At 43.6% G+C, this 27,638-nt stretch overlaps 1 protein-coding gene across 1 annotated transcript in view; it reads right to left on the bottom strand.

Moving 5' to 3' along the window:
- The window catches only part of TULP1 (TUB like protein 1), a 112,476-nt gene that overhangs the window by 30,477 nt on the left and 54,361 nt on the right, over positions 1-27,638 (bottom strand). The window contains exons 2-6 of the mRNA XM_073616001.1: positions 22,573-22,684; positions 21,179-21,319; positions 10,445-10,546; positions 6,316-6,426; positions 5,694-5,819 (exon numbers count right to left, since the gene is read on the bottom strand). Of these exons, the coding sequence (XP_073472102.1) occupies positions 5,694-5,819; positions 6,316-6,426; positions 10,445-10,546; positions 21,179-21,319; positions 22,573-22,684 (592 nt within the window). The remainder of the gene's footprint in view (positions 1-5,693; positions 5,820-6,315; positions 6,427-10,444; positions 10,547-21,178; positions 21,320-22,572; positions 22,685-27,638) is intronic.

Genomic DNA, 27,638 nt, shown 5'->3' with positions numbered 1-27,638 from the left:
AGGCTTCTGGTCTTTAATCTACCATGTTTTTAAACACAGGAGTGTCTCCAGTCAGAGTCTTCTTAAGACAGGAAATGGCTGGATCCAGAACAGGGACAGGCCCCTTCTTTAGGAACCGCTCCTTCTCAGGGCATTGCTGAGCAAAACGCTTAGGAGAAGCAAAGACCTTTTTCTGAATTAGACCAATCACAATACAGGACCAGACACAATAGGGAATGAAGTGGAAAAGTTTTAACAAAGTGGTGGCTCTTTAGAGAACCCAGGATAATCACTTTTGGTGTAGCTGATGCAGTCTGCTCCAAATATAGGCACGTGCAGACTGCATCTATAGTGAATCAGATGGTATCCTTCTGTCTTGGAGCAATGTCTGCAGACTATGACCCCTAGCATATCCAAATCCTGAGATTAGGATAGAGTACGATCCTCCTCATCCTCAGCTGACTGTACAGAAGCAAGCTCTCTCCCTCTTCATTTTCTCCCATTGCTGTAAATCACAGCTAGTGAGGAGGGAGGGGGGGCAGGGCAGAGCTACACTCTGTGAGTCTTATGGACATACAGAGCCAGCTCAGGAGCGAGCATGCACAAGTGCCTCCATAGCAAGTGGCCTGCTATAAGGGCACTCGGCGGGGGGGGGGGGGGGGGGGGGGGTTGTGTCAGGAGTGCCAGCAGGGGACCTGAGAATAGAAAGATTGGGGCTACTTTGTGCAAAAGCACTGCACAGAGCAGGTAAATACAACTTGTTTGCTAGTTTTAAAGAAAAAAAAAATGAACGTTTACAATCACTTTAATGCTGTCTGTGGCCAGGTCACTTGTAAGGCAACAGGGAGCCCACGTACCATCCAGAGTATTGTAAAACTGATGCAGCGGAGATGACAGGAAGGCAAAGCAGTCCACTTACACTCAGGGAGAATGGCACAGGCATGCGCAGTATGGCCAGAGTAGTAGAAGCAGTAGGGCCCAGAGCCCATGCAGATACAAAGGGCAATATGCTTTAGCACTAAATTTAAAAACTTGTGCAACTCCTCCTTTCTATAACAACCATGCAACAAACTGTCTCAGAGCTGGAGCCCCTCTTATAGGGGTACAGGACTGTATGCACCAACACAGGCTCCCTGTAAAACATGGACAAAAGCCTTTTTCACTGCAGCTAAGGTTCAGCAAGGGCTTTGCAGCACCCCCATTCACTTTAGAGGATAGAGAGGCAAGATCCTTTTCTTGTTAAAAAAAAGAGAGGCAAGATCCAGGGAGTATGCTGCTCCCAGCATTTTCCACCCTCTGGCAGGCATACCACCTAAGGGGTCTTCAGAGACAGGGTTCAACCAGACAAATGCACTATGGGCCCGGACCTTTAAATCACTCTGCTACTGACTCATAACGTTTCACCATAGGTACCTAGACAAACGCCTTAAGCAGAGTCCAGTACCAAAAGACACAATATAGGCTGGCCCTTCTTCTCAGCGGAGTCCAAGTATGGCTTCTGTTGCAATGGCGAGGATCAGTCAATCCGGAAAGCTGCATAAATATCTTCTTCTTGCTCTGCATCAACTGAGAAGACTTGGTAGAAGAAAATACATCTTGATAAAAACGAAGAAAAGGTTTTTCTTCTCTCAAAGGTGAAAAGACGTCCATTCTTCACTAGCAAAACACTGAAGCATGCTGTAAATGGGAGGGGTTATCCTGGACTGTCCCAGCATCTTTGTTTGGCCAGTGTCCAATCTCCCAGAGGCAGCAGCATAACCAATGTACCGGAATGCTCATCCTGTGTGCTCTAATGTACAATTAAAGTGTTGCTAAACCCACAACAGTAAAATCAGTCTGTATATGCAGTAAAGCAGGGATATGCTGTTGCAGAACTACAAGTCCCATGAGGCATAGCAAGACTCTGAAAGCCACAAGCATGACACCCAGAGGGAGAGCCATGATGGGACTTGTAGTTTTGCAACAGCTGAAGGTCTGCTAATTGCATATCCCTGCAGTAAAGCATTTTTGTTATACTCACTGTGGAACCTAAGGGATTTATTAATCCCTTAGGTTCCACAGTGGCATTTATTAATCTATATTTATTAAAATAATTGCATTTCCATGTTCTGTGTATGGTGGGAGATCTGATATAGTGAATGCAGGGTTTAGTAACACTTTAAAAAAACTGGATTTTTTGCCATAACATGATTAGCTGCACCTTATTCACTAAGGTAAGAGAACAGTAACTTTGCTAAGTGAACAGTGCAGTTCTTTGGTAAATTAAACCCTTTCTGTAAGCTGCATTCTGAAAAAAAACCACGCAAACAGACTTATTCATTAAAGACATGCAAAGTGTACAGAAAACACATAAAATGCCATAATAAAATGCAGGTAATTTCAGTCTATAGAATGATATCAGTGAAAGGAGATTACTACTGAATTTTGCATGGTAAATGATACTTCTGATTACTAAAAATTTTGCTTGTGATTAGCTTAGTGATTAAATGCACTATTTAGATTCTGCACCTGCCCACCTAGCACTCACCAACTAAATACAATAATGTTGGACATGTTTGAAGTCCAACATTTCATCAAACCATATGGCACAGACATCCATAGGTAACAGTTGCAGCTGGTGGCATATTTTTGGGGTTTGGTCTCCCGCACCCCCCCACCTGTCAATTGGTCCCCGCACTTACCCCATATAGGTCGTGGGCTTCCTCCAGGCGGCAGCTTCACTCTGCATCTTCAGCCTGCGTCTCCTCCTTTCTAGGCTTCACGGTGGCACGGCCTCCCCTGCGTCTCCTCCCTCTTCCTCCTCAGCAGCCAATAGGATAACTTCTCCTCTCGGCTAATGGGGTCTCAGGACCCGCTTCCTGAGCCAAGCTTGGCTGGGAGGAGAATCAGGAAGACGATAACGAATATTAATTCGCTATTGTCACACAACTGAGTGGGCTCGGGACGCAGTGCTCTGCAACCCGAGTCCACCCTTTTTTGAAGCCAATTAGAGCCTCCGGCTCTAATCATGTGCTTCTGAAAAAAAACAAAAACAAAAATCATTGGAATCTATGCGTCCGGCGCCCTGCATGTAAATTAGGGGCCGGGCGCATGGATTAGGGGAGCGTATGGATGGGCCACCGCTGATAGGTAACCCATGTGAGGGGTGAATGCGTGATTCTATGGGGGGGCTACCATAAAAAATCCAGCGATGAAAGGAAAACCAGCACACCAAGCAGATTCTGAAGCAGGATTTACTGAAGTCCCATATTTAAAAAAAACATACCGATGTTTGAAGAGCATGATGGCCCTATTTTTTTAAAGTGACAAACAGAGACAGCCTGTGAAAAAAAAAGGTCCACAGTGCTCTCAAAATGGGGTGTCTTTTTTGTTGAGGTTTGAATTTCAACCTGTGTTATAACCATGACTGACCACATAGATATACAGTGGAGTAAAGGTGTAGACATGAAGGGACAGGAAGTTTATTATTTACAGTATTATCAGTAAAAAAGGAAAGAAAAAACTTGCAGCTACTTAATATAAGGCCTAGTAAGTTGCAATATATAAAGTGTTGGTTTTTAGGTTTAGATATGCTTTAAATGCCTACAAATTGTAGTCTACGCTGTCTTGTCTGCCCAGTGCCTAGAATGTCTTGACTGTCTTTTGCATGAAATACTCTTGTACGTGTTGCTGGAGACACCATAGAGATCATGGCTGACTCTCATCATCTCTGGCAGCCAAACAAAACAGGAGGAAAGCAAAGGTAACCATATTTATTTGTCTAGACCAGGGGTCTCCAAACTTTCTAAACAAAGGGCCAGTTTACTATCCTTCAGATTTTAGAGAGGTCGGACTGTGACCAGTGGGAGTAGAAAATGTCCTGGTGTCGGTATCCTTCAGGTCAATGAGAGGTATAGTGTCTCATCCTTTGGGTCAGTGGGAGGTATAGTGCCCCATCATTGGCGTCAGTTGGATGTATAGTGCCCCATCATTGGTGTCAGTAGGAGAAATAGTGCTCCAACATTGGTGTCAGTGGGAGGAACAGTGCCCTGGGCCGCAGTTTGGAGTCCACTGATCTAGACCATAATTAAAATAAACAAGTTTCTTTTCCCTACACGGGAAAGGACAGATTCACTTTAAATTCAATTCGAAACCTAACTGTTATGGCCTATGCAGATGAAAGGTGAGTTGCATATTGCTGATGTAGGTCACTATTCTGCATTTCCTCTGCAGGTATGTGGGCTTTACTGCAGCTATAAGATACTGTATTCTTTTGCACAAATTACACCCTTATTTAGAGTGTAACATATAACATGGTGCAAATGGGCTGCCCCACTCTCAAACTGCCCCTTCCATGCAAATGCTGTGATTTTTTTTAAATTGGTACAGCTGTGCAGGGCTTTGCAGGCTCCTGTGAAAAAAACAACAATAAATGCACATTTTTTTCCTGCAAAAAATTGTGCATTTATTATATTTTTTAACTATGGTCATCAGGATAGAGATGCATTCCTGTGCAGTTTTATGCTCCGTACACACGGTCGGATTTTCTGATGGAAAATGTGTGATAGGACCTTGTTGTCGGAAATTCCGACCGTGTGTAGGCTCCATCACACATTTTCCATCGGATTTTCCGACACACAAAGTTTGAGAGCAGGCTATAAAATTTTCCGACAACAAAATCCGTTGTCAGAATTTCCGATCGTGTGTACACAAATCCGACGCACAAAGTGCCATGCATGCTCAGAATAAATAAAGAGATGAAAGCTATTGGCTATTGCCCCGTTTATAGTCCCGACGTACGTGTTTTACGTCACCGCGTTCAGAATGATCGGATTTTCCGACAACTTTGTGTGACCGTGTGTATGCAAGACAAGTTTGAGCCAACATCTGTCAGAAAAAATCCTAGGATTTTGTTGTCGGAATGTCCGATCAATGTCCGACCGTGTGTACAGGGCATTAGACTGCCAATGTCTGCACTGTGCTCACCCCCCACCACGTCTAATTAGAGATGAGCTTCATGTCGCAATTTCCGGCACCAATGTGTCATTGCAATACATTCATACATAAAGACGGATGGAGCCTGTTATAGGTGCAACTAAGTCCATCTAGCTGCAGGCAAAGTGTACAGTGGTGAGCTGCATCTACAATATAACAATAATATTTTTAAATTAAGTACAGTAAAACCTTGGTTTGAGAGTAACTTAGTTTGAGAGCGTTTTACAAGACAAGCAAATTTTTTAAATAAATTTTGACTTGATATACAAGCGATGTCTTGATTTACAGTAGTAGCGTTACATCACAAATGAGTATAAAAGAGAAGAGAAGCACCTCTAAGTGTAGCAATACGGTTACATTTAATGAAGGTACAACATTTAGCAACATATTGCTACACTTCTCTTTTATACTCTGTAGCTCCTGCTGGATTTTGCTTCTAATCCCCTTGTGGAGGCTGCCATTTGTGGATGGACATTTTATGGTTACACAACCTATCACATTGCTATAATCTTTTTATATGGACTATAAACTGAAGGACTTATGGATAAATGGTTGTGGAACGAATCATTTGAGTTTCCATTATTTCTTATGATGAAATTTTCTTTGATATACAAGTGCTTTTTCTTAGACAAGCATGTTTCTGGAATTAATTATGCTCATAAACCAAGGTTTTACTGTATTCTAATTCTATACAATGTATATTGTTATTTTTACTGATAAAAAGTATTACAATCTGATACCTTTTTTCTTCTCTTTTTTGTCTGTAGCTCCTTCACTTTTAGACTGAAACATTGAAGCTGTATTTTTCTTTTCTGATTTTTTAGGCTTTGAACTGGAGTCTGAATCTTTATCACTGCCTGCTGTACCTAAAAGAAAAAAACATAAACTGTTTAGGGTTCATACAGTACAATAATTAGGTTTATGGCCATATTTAATAGCAGAATACTTTATATGCTGTGCTGATGTTTATTAACAGTCTGTCAGCCTCAAAATCTGTTCTTCCACTGAACATAGATATATTAAGCAGTCATATCCTAGGAACATGCAGGTCCCTATGCACAGCAGATGCCCCTAGGGCTTACTCCTATCCTGGAACAACAGTTTATATAGTCTTGTGTTACAAAATCAAATTATGTGTTTTATTGTATGTCTATGTAGGCTTTGTGTGCTTATTCATCACTTAGTAAGGATGGATGGAATAGGGATTTGTTTTCCAAATAATTCCCCCATGTATGTTCATGTGAAAACTCAGATCAACATTCACAAACAGATTGAGTACATCACACGGGCACAAAGGTTCATTTAAATCCCCTGAGATTTCATTTAGCCCTTATTGAGAGGTTTTGTCATACATCAGCATACCTTTCTTTTTACTTTTATCTTTTTTCTCGCCATTTGCTTGGAATAGGCTTCCAGTATCTTTTTTCTTACTTTTGACTTCATTATTTTTTGTTTCAAGGTCACTTTTAGTTCCTTGGATAAAAGAAAGACAATTTCATTACCAAAATTAAAACTTGCACTACAGAAGTGTTCTAAAGATGACAACACCAATTTCAGAGTCCATTTTCATTTTCCCTAGTTCATATTAAAGCCAGGAAACTTGCAAGTTGCTCATAAAAAGCTATTTTGCTGTTCCTATTACATTTTCTTTCTGTTGGTATAATTTTTGTTCTTGCCTTGCCTTGTTTCAATCATGACAGGTATACTTTTAATGGAAGCTGGATAAGATAGATGTATGGACACCGGTAGAGGGCAGAGGGCAGAGGGCACCGTAATAGGCTGGTCAATAAATTGGTGGGGAAAAAGTGGTTGGCCTATTTGGATAATTTTGCCTGGTGTCTGGTATTTTATTTTCCCAGAGCTAAGCCACACAGCTAGATTGTTTGTCCATTTTTCCACTTCCTATACAAGCCAAGTGTATTCTTGGATAATCAAAAGTGAACATGTTTTTTGTGGCTATCTGAAGGAAAATTTTGACCAGTCATATCATGCTTGCATATCTGAACATCACTAATATCCATAAGCAGTTTTAATACATTTACATAAAGATTTACTTGGATTCATAGTCACATAAGCTACGTTATAGAAAAAGAACCAATATCAGTGCTGAAATTTGATGTGATACATTGGCCAAAGGATCAGCATTATGTGATTTGATTCCATAAAACTTGAAGGAATCATCTATTTTCTTCGTCAGCTTTTGTTGAACTCTTCATACAAAAAATATCCCTGAGCCCACCAGATATCAATATAATTCTTTACTGAAATAGCACTAGCATCTCATCTACTGGGGAAAAATTGTTTCAGCATGCTAGGTTCAGAAAGCAGGCATTTTAAAAATGAATTTAGAGTTACAGTATTTTGAATTAATCTAGAAGTGGGGGTGTTGTGTTCTATGCCTATGACTATTCTCACTTTGTGAGTATAATGGAGTACGTAATTGATATTTAGTAGATGTTTTTTACGTTAAAGCTCTGCTTTTTTACATCCTGACAGGTACCCGCTCCAACTTCCGGAAGTTCGGCCGCCCTCCTCCTTTCCCCATTGCAGGACCATTTACAAAGCTAGCGCACTTTGTGCATGCACAGTAGGGAGCGGGCTGTAAAGCTGCAAGGCTTCAGTGTTGGCTTCCCTTACCCAAGATGGTGGAGGCAGTACCCAAGAGCCTGTTCAATATTCCTATCGCACACGTTCCTGGCAAAATGGCTCATAAAATGGTGGGTGCTGCAGCGATTACCAGTTGGGTCCTAGAAGCATCAAACATACGTACATCTTCGCCAGCACACCATGGATCACCATATGCATTTTTATAGCACAAGTGAAAATGGCCTTTTTCCTCAAAGAGTTATTTTAGGCTGAATGTTTATTGACTTCCGAGAGATTTTAAATACACTGGCATGCAGACTGGGTAAAGGCAGCATGGGTCCCTATGTAAGGAAGCAGCTTTAGCCTCCTATTACTTAGATTGACATTTATAAGAATTTAATTTGGCACAGAGAAGCTGGCTCATATGCGGTGTCTGTACTAGAAAGGCCCTATTGGGCACCACTGGCTACACATAGCTGACCAGGTGTGCTATCCTCCTGGATTACTGAAGGAGCATAATGGCTGTAGCTGGGCCCCCTGGACATCCTTTAAAGAGGTTGTTAAGCCACTTTTACATCTTCATACCATCTGTAATGGCAATGTCTTAGCATATGGAAGGGGGGAGTGGAGGGGTGGGTTTTTACAAGTGTGCTGTCGTGGAAATTCCACTATACTCTTGTGCTATTAAGCGCCCTTTCAGCTTTTTGGTATAATGCATTCTTAAACAAACCGTGTCTCCCCTTTTCCTCAAGTAAACAGACATAGTCACCATCTTAGCTCCATCGCTCCTCCAAATGCCCTGATCCCTTCCTGGTAGCCCACTTTATTCATATAAACCATAGAGCCTCATGCTTTCACAATCGACCAATCAAGCACAGGCATTCCCTCAAACAGGAGGGGTTATACAACAACCAATGAACAATGACTAGGGGAGTCCTATGGGCATGTCTGGGCGGGGGCAGCATGTGCGATCTCTCGCCCCCTGTCTCTATAAGCTGTCTTCAGCTGGAAACAGGAAGTTTGAGATCATGAACGCTGCTCCCGACTGCAACAACCCAAAAGCTCCAGTTTTTACCGTTTTTCGTGAATCCTTATTCTGCATTGTTCAGAGAACAATGCATACCCGGACTATACTACCGTTCCTGCTGATGGGAGATTATCTGCAGGTGTACGCAATGGCACCCAAAATATGTTGATCAGGCATACAGGGGTGACGCGAGCGCACATCCGCTAAACCGATAATGTCTTTGCAGAGCGAACACATCCCTCCCAGACGAACGTCTGTGCATCGCACAGGGGCCCTTTTGCTGGCGGACATATCCCCATTCTACAAACACCTCTCTCCAACCACAGGAAGTTTTCCACTAGCAAACGGATCTCAACCAACGTCAGTCTGTCCCAGTCAGTTCTTTAGAGCGGGCTGCGGGAGTACTAACACTGGGAGACACTATGACAATACATATTAAATACATCTTCATACAATTTCCACAACAGTGTATATATCAGAATACATACCCCTGGCTCAATATATTTGGTTCATGGTCTAAGAAGCATGGGGACGTAAGAATTCTCTCTGTAATGCACCTCCTTTACTTTCTTTGTGTGTAAATTAATCTTTTCTGTAACTTTTCCTGTCCTACAATTTGTCCTGATTTACTGATAGCATTTGTAGGCCCATTATAGCAATATTCCTATTTGTATTACTTTGTATCATTGGTAACATCTTTGTTTTTAAGGTTTTGCCATCTAAATTGTAGTTGGTAATATCTGAATAATTAATAAAAGTATCTTTTCTGTACAATAGTAAGTTTAAATAAATTTGATTGTTATTCTTTTCGCAGTTATCTTTCAATCTAATTCTATCCATAATAGCTGCAACCACATTGGTTGATTCTTATATAGACGAAAGGTTTTGATCACTTATTTTATGTATCATTTAAGTGAGGTATGAACATTGCCATTACACATCCCCTCTGTTCTAATCCTGTGTGCCCCTGTGTGAGTGATTTATATTTAAAAAAATGTGATCGTTGAGAAGAGCTGTGAAATAAGGTATAGCAGGCTTTTTTTTATTTTTTTCTAAATCACTTACACAGGGGCACACAGGATTAGAACACAGAGGGGATGGTATAAAGATGTGAAAGTTATTTGAGCAGCAGGAGTTGGGGGGTGGGCACTGTCACAAGCTGGCAGGCAGAGAGGGGAGGGGGATAGAGCACAGAGGAGACAGATAGCAGGGCTGCGGATGACGGAGGCACGTAAACTGACCACTGTGTCAGGGCTCAGCAGCCATGATGAACCATGGTCAGTTTACAGGGGGGAGGGTATAGCCAGGCAGGATTAGCCAGGTAATTCAGGTGTTACAGGGGGTCAAATGACGCAGCACAAGCATTATGCTGTATAATATGCTTTAAAGGAACAGGATTTATTTTATTTTTTTGGGTTAACAAACACTTTAAGCCCTAGCCTTCAGCCTAGGTTGCCTTGTGAATGATCCAGTTCTGCTGGTATGCACTGTTTCCTAATCAAACAATATTCTAACTGGATGATTGGGCAAGTGTACTATCTGATTAGAGCAAATCATGGGCAAGCATTCCTTTCTCTTCTTTAGATATCTATTTTCGTGCTTCACTGTGGGATCATTATTATTTTGTTTCTTCTGTAATTTAATTATTTAACAAATACCAGAGGAAATCTACACAAGATAGCAATTCAAGATTTGTGATTTCACAGCAATGTGTCTTAAAAAAAGTGCATAGAAATATAGACGTAGATCAAAATCAATAGTCTGACATCACGCCTTTGAAAGCAATGTGAAAGGTTGTTGGTGAAATTTAAGTCCAATAAACTGACTCATAGTTGTATTCACCTATAAATATAACATTGTGATGTTTTTCTTACCCACCTTTTGTCTTTTTCTGTTTGTTGTTTTCTGATTCTGTTTTATTTACCTCCTTCTTTTTTACCTTTTTGACAATCTTTTCTTCCTCTGAATCCTTCTCTGACTCTAAATTAAATTTTAAATAAAAACCAAATTAGCCGTGGTACAGTAATTATACTTTTATGCAGGGCTTTTTTTCTCAGAGAAAAGGTGCAGGAACTCACCTGCCCCCTCCTAGGTCACGCCCATACCCACCCCTAGAACCGCCCCCTAGAACTGCCCCTTAGAACCGCCCCTTTAGAGAACAGGGAACCGAGTACATCAAAGAGGCAGCCGCAGCGCAGTCCAGCAAAAAGACAGCTGCAGCCCAGTACATCAAAGAGACTGCCTAGTCCAGTACATCAAATAGACAGCTGCAGCCCTGTCCAGCAAAGAGACAGTCCAGTCCAGCAAAGAGACAGCCCTGTCCAGCAAAGAGACCACCCAGCTTAGTCCAGCAAAGAGACCACCCAGCTTAGTCCAGCAAAGAGACCGCCCAGCCCAGTCCAGCAAAGAGAGAGCCCAGTCAAGCAAAGAGACCGCCCAGCTTAGTCCAGCAAAGAGACCGTCCAGCCTAGTCCAGCAAAGAGACTGCCCAGCCTAGTCCAGCAAAGAGATCGCCAGCAAAAAGACAGCCCAGCAGAGCAAAGAGACCGCCCAGCAAAGAGACCGCCCAGCACAGCAAAGAGACTGCCAGCAAAGAGACCGCCCAGCTTAGTCCAGCAAAGAGACCGTCCAGCCTAGTCCAGCAAAGAGACCGCCCAGCCTAGTCCAGCAAAGAGATCACCAGCAAAAAGACAGCCCAGCAGAGCAAAGAGACCGCCCAGCAAAGAGATGGCCCAGCACAGCAAAGAGACTGCCAGCAAAGAGACCACCCATCAAAGAGACTGCCCATCAAAGAGACTGCCCAGCCCAGCAAAGAGACCGCCAGCAAAGAGACCGCTCAGCACAGCAAAGAGACCGCCCAGCACAGCAAAGAGACCGCCCAGCAAAGAGACCACCCAGCACAGCAAAGAGACCACCAGCAAAGAGACCTCCCAGCACAGCAAAGAGACCGCCCAGCAAAGGGACCCCCAGCAAAGAGACTCCCCAGCCCAGCAAAGAGACCACCAGCAAAGAGACCCCCAGCAAAGAGACTCCCCAGCCCAGCAAAGAGACCACCCAGCAAAGAGACCACCCAGCACAGCAAAGAGATCGCCAGCAAAGATACTGCCCAGCAAAGCAAAGAGACCGCCAGCAAAGAGATTGCCCAGCAAAGAGACCTCCCAGCAAATAGATCGCCCAGAAAAGAGACTGCCAGCAAAGAGACTGCCCAGCAAAGAGACCGCCAGAAAAGAGAATGCCAGTTAAGAGACTGCCCAGCAAAGAGACCATCCAGCCCAGCAAAGAGACCACCAGCAAAGAGACTGCCCAGCACAGCAAGGAGACCGCCAGCAAAGAGACCGCCCAGCCTAGCAAAGAGACCGCCCAGCAAAGAGACCACCCAGCAAAGAGACCGCCCAGAAAAGACACCACCAGCAAAGAGACCGCCAACAAAGAGTCTGCCCAGCAAAGAGACCACCAGCAAAGAGACCGCCCAGTAAAGAGACTGCCTAGCACAGCAAAGAAACCGTCAGCAAAGAGATTGCCCAGCAAAGAGACTGCCCAGCCCAGCAAAGAGACCACCCAGCAAAGAGACTGCCCAGCAAAGAGACCACCCAGCACATCAAAGAGACCGCCAGCAAAGAGACTGCCAGCAAATAGACCGCCCAGCAAAGAGACCGCTGGCAAAGAGACTGCCAGCAAAGAGACCACCCAGCAAAGAGACTGCCTGCAAAGAAACCTCCAGCAAAGAGACCGCCCAGCAAAGAGACCGCCAGCAAAGAGACCACCAGCAAAGAGACTGTCGAAGCCCAGCAAAGAGACCGCCCAGTAGGGTTGCCACATCATCCCTTTAATACAGGACACATATTTATTACACAGGTTCTGTAGCTGATTAAGGTGGTAATTAAACTCACTTGGTACCTTATCTGCATTAAATCAGCCTCAGAACCTGTGTAATTCATATGTGTCCCAGGTTAAAGGGATGATGTGGCAACCCTACCGCCCAGCACAGCAAAGAGACCGCCTAGCCTAGCAAAGAGACCGCCCAGTAAAGAGACCGCCAGCAAAGAGAACGCCGGCAAAGAGACCGCCCAGCCCAGCAGAGACCGCCCAGCAAAGAGACCACCCACCAAAGAGACCGCCCAGCCCAGCAAAGAGACTGCCAGCACAAAGACCTCCTAGCAAAGAGACCGACCAGCCCAGCAAAGAGACCACCCAGCACAGTTCGCAGACAAACCAGCCCAGTCAGGAGACCATCTGGACCAACCAGCCCAGTCCGCAGTACAACCCCATTCAGCAGCATTTTGCTCATAACAGTAACAGACCAGTCCAGTTTACATGCAAGAAAAGGGTGGACAGGCAGACCATGTAGTAGAAAGGGAGTGCCACATCCAATAATTAATCCAAGAGAAAGAGGGGGGTTCCCCTAAATGGACTTTTAAGGCACTGGAGTCAAACAAATACAAAAGTATCTATAAAAATAAGAATTTTATTGAAAAACTTTAAAAACACGTAGAGCAAGGCATAGGTTATTCGTACATCACATATATAGTAATATGAGGAATAGATAATAGGTACTCTTTACACCCTTTTTTTTTTTTACGTGTTTTGATATACATGTCAAATTCTTCTTCAGGGGTGTGAAGATTTAAGAGAACCTTTTCTAAAATAAAATTAGATATACAGAAAATCAGTTTTCAAAAAACCCAAGGCATGGATTTCAAAAACAGAAATTAAGTGTTGGTTTCATATTCTAACACTCACATATAGCTGGTTAATAGAGATGTTTAAACAATGGTTCGTTGGTTACCATAGGACCTTGCAATTGGACTGGCATCAGATTACCGGACTGGTAGTGGGTCAATCAAGGCGAGCGTATATGCCAATGTTTTATGCAGAAGAAAATTCTGATAAAAAGGTGGGGGAAGGGGGGTTTTCCTCATGCACTCCACCAAGGATGGCCAGACCAGGGGAATATACTGAGGCAAATGTGGAGAGTAATCCCTGAGAGTAAAAAGGGAATATGAAAATAACGAGAATAAGTAGTGCAAGAAAAAGTAAACGATTGATTCAAGGTAGTATACTTAATGGTTAATTAGTTTGCATCTAAGGGTTGTAATGGTATGCTACAAAGAATAATGAGGAGTAGCGAGATGTCATTGAAAGAAGAGGAGAAAAAGATATGCATAGAGACGGTGTGGAGGATGATAATAATTAATTAAATAGAGTTGGAAATTTGTCTACATCTCTAAATAAAGGCGGGTAATAAGCTTTATTAATATAGGTTAATTTTATATTTTGCATGAAAATAGTGCCCTGTTATCTAAGGGCCAAAGGATTTCATGTCTATCATGTCTGCAGACAGAGCTAGCAGTTCCAATTGAGGAATATACACTAAGCAAGGAGTATATGGAGTATATAAATATATTTGCAATTTAAATAGGATTCATATAGTTGCTGAAAGGATACATTAATCAATAAGGAAAGGAGACTCTATTAGGGGTTATCAAAAGTTTTAGATTGAATTGTAGAGCATATCTATACCTGTATTTGATAGGGAGCTTCAAAAAAACATCAACCGCTCAGTCCAAGTCCAGTGCAGATATGTCTGGGTTGGGAGCGGTATAATGAGGGCTTATATGCGGTGTTTAATCCTGGTCAGCTGGAGCTATGATAGCTCACAGCTGATAACCAGGATGGTTGTCAAGGAGACCTCAGTCGCTTGCCCCCTGGACTCAGTGTGCACGGCGCCGCCCCCACCGCGCGTGCGTGAACACCAGCACATCGGAGCGGCGTCCCGCACACCCAGTCCACCGGCACGGAAGGTCAATCCAGCGGACTGCGCATGTCCGCCAGAGTGACAAGATGGAGGATGTGGGCGGAGGTGTAATACGTCCATCATCCTCCAAAAGGAGCTGCCCAGCCTCTTTCCGTGCCGGGTAACTCCCATGGCCGGCCACCGACAGAGGAGACACAGGAGGAGGAAGAATGGGAAAGGGGAAGAGAAAAAGGAGAAGGAGAGGGAAAGAGAGAAACCCGGAGGGAGAGGGTGGAAAAGGAACAGAGGAGGGGGAAAGGAGAATAAACATAAGTCGCTTGTATGGTAGAAATAAGAATAAAGCAAGGAGTTGTAGACCATCCTTATGAGCCCAATCCAATTGCACGTCCTGTACAGGAGAAAATTATATACATCCGTCAACAAATCGCATTTAAAGTGCATGGTTGAGTGATACAGATTTTACATCTATGTTACAATCACAACATGACATAGTTACATATGCAACAAATTATTACAGTATGGATCAAAAACAAGCAGTTTATATATATATGCATTTTTTGTCTTCACCAGATGCACATCGAGATGAGTCGCATTATCATTGATTAAAGAGGTATAGTTCACCCTCTGTTGGTGACAGAGACCGTCTGATGCGAAACCTGTCCCAGATAAAAAGTGGGTAGGGGGGCAAGAGGAAAGAAAAGAAAAAGGGGGCTATTATCTCTCCATTCCCCCTGATGAGAACCCCTCAAGGTATGGTTTAAAGGATAGGGTGTCATTCAGGCCTGGGGGTGAGGTGGCTTTAAGGGAGTAAATCCATTTGGCTTCCATCTGGAGGAGGGTCTTATTCCAGTCCCCCCCCCCCTTGGGTTGGGATGTATCCTATCAAGGATTAAAAATTTAATCTTGGGAAATTTTCCCATCATGCACAATGGTGACATGGCGTCCAAGGGGGAGGTCTGGGTCACATGTTTGCATGCTGATGATGTGTCTATAGGCCCTCCCCCAGAATTCCAGCTTGGTTTTACGTAGAAGCAGCTGCAACTACATTGGAGCATGTAGATGACTCCAAAAGTTTTGCAGTTGGCAAAGTGCTTAGGATAAAACACCTTGCCTTTGGGTAAGATTGGGTTTTTCTGGGTTAACATGTACTTGCAATAGTGACAGGCACCACACATGTAGGTGCCCCTCACTTTGCAATGTGTTTTGTTATGTTCACTTTTAAATTCACTACTGACAACTCTATCACCAACAGAGGGGGCTCTTTTAAAAGTAAACAGCGATTTTTCAGGAACAAAATGGTCTATAGTTGGGTCTAGGGTCAACATGTGCCAATATTTTTCTACAATGGTTCTAACTTGGTGTTGTTGTTGACTAAACATAGTTATGATTCTTAGTGGGTTGCTACCCAAACGTTTAGTGTTATGCAGTAGGGTGTTTCTTGGTCTTATTGACACTTGTTTGAAAGATCTTTTGAGACAGGCATGTGAATAACCCCTAGCAAGTAATCTAATGCGTAATTTATCTGCTTCTCTTTTAAAATGTTCTTCATCAGTACAATTTCATTTAATTCTCAAGTACTGAGAATAAGGAATGGAATTAATTAAGGGTTGTGGATGGTGACTAGTGGCATGGAGTATTGTATTCCCTGCGGTCTCTTTCCTATATAATTTGGTGGAGAGTTTCCCTTGTTCATTCCGGTATATTTCTAAATCCAGAAATCGATATAGTGTAGCCATCCCACAATGTGGCGAGTATAGATTGATAATTCCTCATCAGTCAAAAACATTTGTTCCCACTCCCCCAGGTACAGGTTAGCATACGATGGGGCACAACAAGTCCCCATCGCAACTCCATGCACCTGGAGGTAGTGGGAACCATTAAAGGTGAAGACATTGTGTTTAAGAATGTATTCGAGTAATACAAGGATAAATTCATCATACTTTGGATCATTAGCCAGATTTTGTTTAAGGATATGTTTTATAGCTGCCAAACCTTTGTCGTGTGGGATGGAACTGTATAATGTCTCTACGTCTATTGTGACGAATAGGATTTGATCAGAGATGTTTAATTCCTCTAAAATTTGCAATAAGTGAACGGTGTCTCTTACATGAGATAGCAAAGCAGATACATAAGGTCTAAGGTACTCGTCTACCAATTTGCTGACATTGTCACAAATAGAGTTTATTCCAGAAATAATTGGTCTACCTGGTGGATTGAGAGGGTTTTTATGAATTTTTGGCAATGCATAAAAGGTAGGGACCTTTGGGAAGTTATTTCTGACAAAATTCCATGTTTGCTTGGTGATAGTATTATTAAGAAAGGCCGAATCAATCAAAGTGTAGAATTTCTTGTTGTATTTCTCGACAATGCCGGCTGGAATTTTCCGATACCAGTCGGGATTGCCGAGAATTTTGCTCATATTTAAGTAGTCTTCATTGTTTAGGACAACGACATTTCCACTCTTATCTGAGGGTTTAATGGTAATTTGTTTATTATTTGCTAATGAGTTGAGTGCATCAAATTCCTTTTTGTTAAGGTTGGAAGGGCCTTTGGTATTCAATTTTAGTTTTTCTAAGTCATTAATGACTAATTTTAGAAACGCTGCAGCATTAGGGCTAGTACTTGGGGGTGGATATAGGTCTGATTTTTTCTTAAGTGTGGATTTAGAGGGAATTGCTTTGGAGTATAGATCTTGTTGTTCAATGGCTTGTAAAATTCGGGTTAGATCTATAGACTCAATTAGATCTGCTGTGTCACTTTCTTCGAGGAGGGAAATTAAATGGTCTAATGCCTGATTTTCTTGGGGAGTATACTCTCTGGTACCCTGTTGTTTGGAATAGAGTTTTTTAGAATAATTTTGCGAACAAATAATTGGAGGTCTTTGTAGAATTCAAACTTGTCTAAATTATGACTGGGGCAAAAGTTTAGTCCCTTTTTCAAATCTGAATTGGGTATAGTTGGGGTCTTTCGTTGGGAATCTACAATGTGAGTTATGTGTATGTGTTGAGGTTGGGAGGGACTGGTCTGATCCCTGCTAGGATCTGATCTAAAAAAGATGGATCCTGTTGTCCTGTTTCTGCCTTAGTGGATGTATGTGAAGTACTGGAAAGTAACGAGGTTTGTGACAATGTTCTAAGTGTGGAAGGGTTGGGGAGTGACTCGGAAGATACCGAGTTGGGATACGTGGATTTAAGTGTAGTATCAGAAGCTTTTTTTTTTAGATTTTGATCGTGTGTTGAGTCGCCGTGAAATTGGCGTTTTGTGCCTAATGTGGTTTTGGGTTTTGAGTGATTTGTGAGATTAGGGTGCATGACAGATTGTTTGGAATTAGCTTGTGTTCCTGTATACGAGTTTTCCTTGTGGTTATATTTTGGTTGGTTCCATTTGTAGGTTTTACCAATTTCAAATGCGTTTTTATCTCTCATAAATTTTTGGTTTTTCTTAAAAAGAATTTCTCTGTTAAATGTCTCGAGATGTAGTTTTAGTTTTTTCTCTTTAGTGAGTACAGAATTGTGTGTTTTAAATTTTTGTAATTGTCCGCATAGTTTTATGATTTCTAAATCTAGGTTTTTTGATCTTTTTGTGTACTCCTCTATTAGGGTTTCCATGAGTTTTAATGAACACGTCTGGAGGATCCCTTCCCAAGTTTCTTTAAATTCCTTATCCAGATCATCTAAGGTGGGGAAAATCTGGATACGGAGCCCGAATGGATTTATATTATGATTAATGTAATCTCGAAAGGATTCTATGTGCCAAAACATAGAAGATTTTTTCTCTAGAGTTTTGGACAGTTTGTAAAAGAGGGATGAAATTTCAGATTCAGTCTGTTCGTTCTCACCAAATTTTTGAATATATTCCTGCATAAGAGCATTCCAGTCCTCACCCACAAAATTCTTTTCCATATCCATATTTGTTATTATAGGGGCCTGGGTAGTCAGATGGGGGATATAAGGAGAGGATGCTAGACAGTTTATCAAGTTTTCAAGTACATAAATCACTATATCATAAAGGAAAAACTTGGTTTCAAAATTTCAAGGGTTTCAAAACAGAAAGTAGTAGTAATTCTTAATATACCTATACATGCGCGTTTATGTAGAAAGACACGACCTATACATAGTCAAGGGAAAAAAAATGAGAAAAAGAAAAAGAAAATATATATATATATTTCTTCACAGTATTTAATAGTTGCAGCGCATGCGTACGCATGTGCATTAGCATCTATTGCAAGTAAAAAAAGGAGTATATACTACATGGGTTGCCGGTCACAGCGGGGAGCAGTATTTTCTACCAATTTTTCAAGATGAAAGAAAAGGGTGGACAGGCAGACCATGTAGTAGAAAGGGAGTGCCACATCCAAGAATTAATCCAAGAGAAAGAGGGGGGTTCCCCTAAATGGACTTTTAAGGCACTGGAGATAGTCAAAAAAATACAAAAGTATCTATAAAAATAAGAATTTTATTGAAAAACTTTAAAAACACGTAGAGCAAGGCATAGGTTATTCGTACATCACATATATAGTAATATGAGGAATAGATAATAGGTACTCTTTACACCCAGTTTACATGAGGCTAGTGAGGGGTAGCCTGGCTACCTACCACTATCCACGATCACTCGATCAGATACTGGGACACACAGCACCAAGCCGATCTCCCGGACAGCACTGAGAGGCAGGGAAGAGCCACGGAGCACAGATCACTCTGCCCTCCACTTTCACAAGCTGCAACCATTCGATCCCTCAGGGCAGTGGCAGCTGGCTACATAGGAGGAGGAGCCGGGGCTACACACAGGATACGGGGGGAGTGCTCTGCCGGAGGTGCCCTCGTGTTTGATCCCTCCGCGGGCAGCAGGGCAGGGCGTAGGCTATACAATTAGGAGGAGGGGAGAGGAAGAAATGCTCTGGCAAAGGTGGCAGAATGGCGTTCCACCAGAAAAAAAGCCCTGCTTTTATGTAAAAACAAAATATGCAGATTATTTATAAACTACCAATCACCAGGTCTTGGTACAGTACTAAATCCTCTCTTTTTTTGTAATTTTTTCCATCATCATCTTTAGGCCACGCATCCTATGAAAGTCTCCTTATCTATCAGTCACCCTGGGTGAACATCTTGGCCTAAAAGTAGATGCTAACCCTAGATTAACATCTATGTGGTTACGGTCGATGCGGTTTTCAGGCGCGTTTTGCTGTGCATTTTTGAATATGTGTTTTTTGATGCATTTTTTGCATGCGCTTTGCTTTTTTTTCCCTCTTTAACAAACTGTGTATAGCTGGTTGCTAAAGAGTGGGCCAGGAAGCTGTCTGTCGCATCCTTAACAAGCGATGAGTCATCAGCTGTCAGTTGGGTTTTGGTGCAGGTCAATACACACAAAACGCAATCTGCTGCCTGAAAAGAAGTCCCTGACCCCTTCCAAAAATGCATTGGCTGAAAAACACATGGGTGTGAACGTGTACCATAGTAAACCATGTTAAATGGACTGTAGTGCGTTTCTGTAAACTGCAAAATGCACTAAAAAATGCATAGGTGTACTTAGTGTAAAAGATGACTGTAAAAGATGACTGAACAAAGATAGGGAGGAAGAAATGGAAGGCAGCAAAAATTGTCAGGGGGAGCACAGAGGCCTTTTTGAAATTAAATAAATACCTTTAAATTATGCCTAAAACCCTTGAAAAAATGTAATATATTGCAGCTTACAGGTCCTTAGATGTGGTGGCATCATTTGTTTTTTTTATCAAAATAACATTTTTAGCAAGTAAAGGAAATACCTGTTAATTGTGCCAGAAATGCAGCTCCTGTGAACTTAAAGTGGTTATAAAGGCAGAAAGTTTTTTTTATCTTAATGCATTCTATACATTAAGATAAAAAACCTTATGTGTGCAGCAGCCCTCTTCAGCTCCCCCCCCCCCCCAACACTTACCTGAGCCAGCTCTCGATCCAGTGATGTCCATGAATGCCTCAGTCATCTGGGACTCTCCCCCCTGATTGGCTGTGATACAGCAGCGGCGCCATTGGCGCCTGCTACTGTCAATAAAACTCAGTTGGCCAATGAGGAGAGAGAGGGTGGGACCTAGGCGCGGCTCCGTGTCTGAATAGACACAGGGAGCTGTGACTCGACTCGGTGCCCCCATAGCAAGCTGCTTGCTGTGGGGGCACTCAACAGGAAGGAGGGGCCAGGAGCTCCAGCCAGGGACCCGAGAAGAGGAGTATCCGGGCTGCCCTGTGCAAAACCACTGCACGGAGCAAGTATAACATGTTTGTTATTTTAGTAGAAAAAAACAAGACTTTACAATCACTTTAAAGCAGAAGTAAACCCATCCATAAAACAGTTTCATTTCCGGCACGTGCCGGAAATGTAACACTCCGATTGGCTGTGCTGTCAATCAAACTGTCAAACCATCCAATGGCTGGTGTCATAACTGATCACATGTGCAGCATCATGGCAGTTGTAGATTAAACAGAGGCAAAGATGGCAGCTTCCTTGGCTGAAAACGATAGGAGGGTTTACTTACACTTTAAGTAAATTTACAAACACATTTTCTTACTTGTCAACTATCTTTTTTACATTGCTAATTGCCCCTGTAATGGTGATGACGAGAGGAAGCCATCTTTGTAGTGCAAATCAAGAGAACAGCCTGGTGTGACATCAATGGCTTCTTCCATAGTTACTGTGGAAGGAGTGAGCATAGCCACCCAAAGAAAATTGTGATGTTACTTCACACTATATTGATAATGCATTCATATGTTTTTTTATTTCACTACAAAATGCTTGGTATCTATGTGGTACAAAGTACTAAATAATACCATTTTTTTAATTTCTACACCATATGCTATTATGAAATCATTTGATATAACAAATCTCACCTGTTTTTTGTTTGGATGTTTTTGTGGCACTGAAGTGTGATAATGCTTTCTCCTTTTTCTCCCCTGTGGATTCTTTAGACTTCTTCTTTACTTCTTTTGCTTTGTTATCTTCTTCCTTCTTCTTTTTTACTTTCTTGGTTGCTTAAATTACAAATGTCAAGGATATAAACATTTTGTTTGTATTGTATACTGAAGTGCACAATCAAAGAGATTATGGGCTGCAGCGCACTGTATGTATATTACTGTTCTTTTTGATTGCCAGCATGAGAAAGACTGATTCATAGACTGCATGAACCATAGGCAGTTATTCTGTGGCTTCTGCAAATCCCCTATAGTAAAATCACATTTAAAAAAAAGCTTGTAAAATGAGCACACCCTGTACAACCTGAGATCTTTCCTGAGACCAATGTTGTTGAATTTATTTAGATATCTTAGGCAGGCCATACACGGTTCAGCAGGAACTGGCCAAGATTCGAACCATGTATGGGCAGGTTGAATGTACCAAGTTGATCAATCGATCAACTTGGATATAACCAGTATGCTGGGTTTTACCTGTGATTATCGCTAGTGGCTGCTATAGCTGCTGGCAATAATCACTGTCTTATGCTGGCGGAGACAACTTCCCCTACCTTCTCCCGCTCCCCTCGCCAGGAGAAGACATTGGCCCGGCAGGAGGAATTCCTGCATCAACACTGTCTGTGTTGATGGGGAAACCAAGCGACTTTATTTCAACCTGTGCAACCTGTGATTGCAGGAAACAAATTTGCTCCGTGTATGGCTGGCCTTATTTTGTCAGATTTGAGTTGGCACATTTTAACTAAGATTGATCTTATCTGTCCTAGCCCCCTTTCCCACTGATGCGATTTCTCATGCGATTTGACAGTTCAAATCACATGACAAGTCGCATCCCATTGTCAGCAATTGAACTATTCAAATTGCCGCGAGTCATGTCGCAGCGACTTTGAAATAGGTTCCTTCACTACTTTTTGCAAATTTCATTGTGACTTGCATAGACTTCTGCTGTATGAAGTGGCAAGCCGCAATGAAATCGGCAGTGCAAATCGCGCAGAAGTAGCACAATTTCAAAACCGCACCTGTGTGAAGGGGGGCTTAAGATTGAACCTCAATATGCGGATGCAATCATAGGAAAAGACAAAACAAGTGTGTATCAAATCAATTAAATCATTTATGGAACAAGGCCATTACAGTCCAATCTATTTGGATGCTTATTACAATCAAAGCTTTTTCACACAAGCCTAGTAAACCACCAAGGTTCCAGTGACCCAGTACTGAACACTATATATGGATATTTTTATTCCCCTTATTCTATTCATGGGGTATTCTTTGTTCACATTTCTTCTTGTTTACATTCTTTATTCAAATTTCTTTTTCACCTTGGGATTTTTCTTCTGTGTCTGTAGTACCGGTATCTTCCTTTTTCCCCTTTGTTTTTTTACCCTCTGTTTTATTCTTGGATTCTCTATCTTCTACGTTCTGCTTTAATGCCTGAAATAAATGATCATCACAATCCTTATTATCATAGTTACATAGTTACATCTTTATTTAGATTCTTTATATATATATATATATATATATATATATATATATATATATATATATATATATACACAGTGGGGACGGAAGGCATTCACACTCCCTTAAATTTTTCACTCTTTGTTTTATTGTAGCCATTTGCTAAAATAATTTAAGTTCATTTTTTTCCTCATTAATGTACACACAGCACTCCATATTGACAGAAAAACACAGAATTGTTGACATTTTTGCAGATTTATTAAAAAAGAAAAACTGAAATATCACATGGCCCTAAGCATTCAGACCCTTTGCTCAGTATTTAGTAGAAGCACCCTTTTGATCTAATACAGCCATGAGTCTTTTTGGGAAAGATGCAACAAGTTTTTTACACCTGGATTTGGGGATCCTCTGCCATTCCTCCTTGCAGATCCTCTCCAGTTCTGTCAGGTTGGATGGTAAACGTTGGTGGACAGCCATTTTAGGTCTCTCCAGAGATGCTCAATTGGGTTTAAGTCAGGGCTCTGGCTGGGCCATTCAAGAACAGTCACGGAGTTGTTGTGAAGCCACTCCTTCATTATTTTAGCTGTATGCTTAGGGTCATTGTCTTGTTGGAAGGTAAACCTTCGGCCCAGTCTGAGGTCCTGAGCACTCTGGAGAAGGTTTTCGTCCAGGATATGCCTGTACTTGGCCGCATTCATCTTTCCCTCGATTTCAACCAGTCGTCCTGTCCCTGCAGCTGAAAAACACCCCCACAACATGATGCTGCCACCACCATGCTTCACTGTTGGGACTGTATTGGACAGGTGATGAGCAGTGCCTGTTTTTTTCCACACATACTGCTTAGAATTAAGGCCAAAAAGTTCTATCTTGGTCTCATCAGACCAGAGAATTTTATTTCTCACCATCTTGGAGTCCTTCAGGTGTTTTTTTAGCAAACTCCATGTGGGCTTTCATGTGTCTTGCACTGAGGAGAGGCTTCCTTCGGGCTACTCTGCCATAAAGCCCTGACTGGTGGAGGGCTGCAGTGATGGTTGACTTTCTACAACTTTCTCCCATCTCCCGACTGCATCTCTGGAGCTCAGCCACAGTGATCTTTGGGTTCTACTTTAAATCTCTCACCAAGGCTCTTCTCCCCGATAGCTCAGTTTGACCGGACGGCCAGCTCTAGGAAGGGTTCTGGTTGTCCCAAACGTCTTCCATTTAAGGATTATGGAGGCCATTGTGCTCTTAGGAACCTTAAGTGAAGCAGAAATTGTTTCGTAACCTTGGTTTCAGGTCACCTTGAGGCTAGGTGACAGATGCACTCTGTAGGAGTCAGAAGTGCACCGCTAGGTAGTGGACCCTAGGACTGACTGCTGCGGATAGACCCCTGGGAGGTTCAGGAAGCAGGTCTACTGGATCACTGACACAGATCCCACTGGGAGCTAGAGCATAGATTCCCCAGGGCACAGAGTCTAAGAGCCAGCAGGTGTTCACCAGAGCCTTTAATGGTAAGGATGGACTGCGCTGCAGTCTGGCTCCAGGTCGCGGCCCCCAGGGTCTCACAGCTCACGCTCACAGTAGACTACAGGAGAAGAGGCTGGAGGCAGCAGGCTGAAACAACAAGGAAGTAAGGGACAAGCCAAGGTCAGGGCCACAAGCAGATAAGGACAACACAGTACACGCCAAGGTTCAGGGTCACAGGCAAACAGGGATAGTTGGGGACACGCCAAAGGTCAGGGTCACGAGCAGACAGGAATAGTTAAGAACAGGCCAAAGTCGGTAACAGGAATCAGACGTAGGAAACACAGCAAGTACACACGGAGGCTAACACACAATGGTTGATCAGCACTGCTTGCTTGCAGTGCACAGGTTAATATAGGGTTCCCTGATAGGGCCTGGGGTGGGGCCATGCTTAGAGGAGAGGTTACAAAAGCAGTCAGGTGAGGGGCAGCTGGTCTCTAGAGATGAACACATGGAGACAGGTAGGCTGATCGACAAACTCTATTGCATAACCATGACAGTACCCCCCTCTTATGAGACCTCCCCTTCCCCCACCTGTGCCCAGGCTTAAAGGGAAACTCCAGATGGAACCTCCTCAATAGACGAGGAGCAAAGACCTCAGATGCAGTGATCCAAGACCTCTCCTCTGGACCAAACCCTTTCCAATGTACGAGGTACTGAAGAATGCCTTTACAGAGCCGGGAATCCAAAACTTGACTAACCTCGTACTTTAGATTATCCTCAGAGACCGGAACCGAGGTAAGGAGAGGACGAAAGGACTTATTGAGGACTAAAGGCTTTTTAGAAATGGGTAAGGGCACGAGAAGACCATCAGAAGTCTGAGCAAGGTCCCCCAGACCCTTAAAGATGTGCTGGACATCCAACACAGGACCATCAGACTGGGTAGAGGTCAGTGGATCCCTGAGGTCAGGTTGGTTAAAAGGTGACGTGTCAAAAAAGTTAAGCTGGATAGCGGAAACACAAACAGAATACAGAGAGTCCTGAACAAAAGATTGAAAACCCCACCTGGCCAAATGAGGCAGTCTATCCAAAGGATGGATTGAGGCTCTTAAACAGGTTTGAAAGGACGTAGTAGCAGTAGGGTGAGGCCAGGTTACAGAAGGTCCTGAACAAGAAGCAGGAAGCTCACTGGGCATAGGCTGGACTGGTGCAGAGGCCGACTGGACAGCATTGCCAGGTGCAGCGACCACCAGAATTGCATCGCAGGGCGTAGCGACTGTGGAACTGGTGGACGAGTCAGCCTGGGTGTGTGTCCAAGGGGGTCCAGGGACAGGCAAAGAGAAATGGCCATGCAAACTGGAGTGATTGATCGGCTCAGGTTCACAGGTAGGCTTCTCATCCAGAGCGCCACACGACCCAGAGAGTGCCTCAGCCCGACTATTGCAGGAGACATTCCAGAAATCGCTATACGCAGCGGGAAGAGCAGAAGATACTGGGATGGTGGCAACAGGAGGATTCTCTTTTGGGGTAACCTTGAGTAGGCAGGAGGAGGAACAGGAGGATCCCCAAGTCAAGATCTGTCCAGCAGTCCAGTCAACATGTGGAGAATGGAGCCGTAACCAAGGAAGACCTAATATGATAGGAGACGAAGCCTTAGATAGGACAAGGAAGGATATCCACTCCTGGTGGAGTGTCCCTACCAACATCTTAACAGGGAGGGTCTGGAAGCGGATAGGGCCCCCTGGGAGAACAGTGTCATCAATCGCCAAGACCACCAATGGCGTTGTAAGGGGCAAAAGGGTAAGTCTCATGGAAGACGCAGTTCCCCAGTCCATGAAATTGCCAGCGGCTCCAGAATCCAGATGTGCCGAGACCGAACGAAAGGAAGCGCCGACATGAAGGAACACAGAAAGAAGAAGACGAGAAGGTGAAGGTGATACTTCAGGGTCTAAGACTCCACCTTCCAGATGTATTAGCCCCGATCGTTTTTCCGGACGAAGAGAACAAGTGTCACGAAAATGACCTTTGGCCCCACAGTAGAGGCACAGGCCCAGAGTTCTGCGCCTAACGCGTTCTTCAGGAGACAACTTGGTCCAGCCCAGCTGCATAGGTTTCTCAGCGGTCAGGGGGTGCTCCTCGGATCGAACAGGAGGGACTGGGAGCTCAAGCTGCCTAAGGAACGGGGAGTGCTGGTGTCTTTTTTCCAGGGCCCTCTCCTGAAAGCGAATATCGATCTGGTTACACAAGGTGATGACACCGTCCAGATCAACAGGAAGGGATCTTCCTACTAATTCATCCTTCACTCTATCAGAGAGGCCATGTAAAAAGGTTGCAACTAGGGCCTCATTATTCCAGCTCAATTCAGCTGTGAGGATACGGAACTGAAGAGCATACTGTCCCACAGAAGCGGACTCTTGACGGAGAGGTAAAAGAGTGCTAGCCGCTGAGGAGACACGACCCGGTTCCTCGAAGATATTTCGAAAAAGTTTCAAGAAATCAGACAGGCTATAAACCACTGGATCATTCAGTTCCCACAGAGGGGCAGCCCAAGCTAGCGCCTCGCCGGACAGAAGGGATATAATATAGGCTACTTTTGCCCGATCGGACAGGAAGTTTTGGGCCTGAAGTTCAAAATGAATCGTGCACTGGCTAAGGAACCCCCTGCAAGCCTTTGAGTCCCCAGAGAAACGGGCCGGAGCTGGCAGTTGCAATGAATGTGTGGCTGCGACTGGTGCGATAGGTGCAGCAGCAGATAGCGTTTGAGGTTGTTGAACCGGGGGTCCTAATGAGGCCTGAACCTGTTCAAAACGGGATGCCAAATCCTGAAGGAATCGCATCACTTGGGTCTGATGCGATTCCTGGGTCTCAAGTCTGCGAACTAAGCCCTGCAGCGGATCATCTGTGGGTAGCGGCACATCAGCCGGGTCCATGGCTGATCAAACTGCCAGGTCACCTTGAGGCTAGGTGACAGATGCACTCTGTAGGAGTCAGAAGTGCACCGCTAGGTAGTGGACCCTAGGACTGACTGCTGCGGATAGACCCCTGGGAGGTTCAGGAAGCAGGTCTACTGGATCACTGACACAAATCCCACTGGGAGCTAGAGCATAGATTCCCCAGGGCGCGGAGTCTAAGAGCCAGCAGGTGTTCACCAGAGCCTTTAATGGTAAGGATGGACTGCGCTGCAGTCTGGCTCCAGGTCGCGGCCCCCAGGGTCACACAGCTCACGCTCACAGTAGACTACAGGAGAAGAGGCTGGAGGCAGCAGGCTGGAACAACAAGGAAGTAAGGGACAAGCCAAGGTCGGGGCCACAAGCAGATAAGGACAACAGAGTACACGCCAAGGTTCAGGGTCACAGGCAAACAGGGATAGTCAGGGACACGCCAAAGGTCAGGGTCATGAGCAGACAGGAATAGTTAAGAACAGGCCAAAGTCGGTAACAGGAATCAGACATAGGAAACACAGCAAGTACACACGGAGGCTAAC

The sequence above is a fragment of the Aquarana catesbeiana genome, linkage group LG02 (genome assembly GCF_042186555.1).
Source record: "Aquarana catesbeiana isolate 2022-GZ linkage group LG02, ASM4218655v1, whole genome shotgun sequence".
In the NCBI taxonomy this organism is placed as follows: Eukaryota; Metazoa; Chordata; class Amphibia; order Anura; family Ranidae; genus Aquarana; species Aquarana catesbeiana.
Note: the sequence above shows the minus strand (reverse complement) of the source record. Positions and strands in the feature narration are given on the sequence as shown.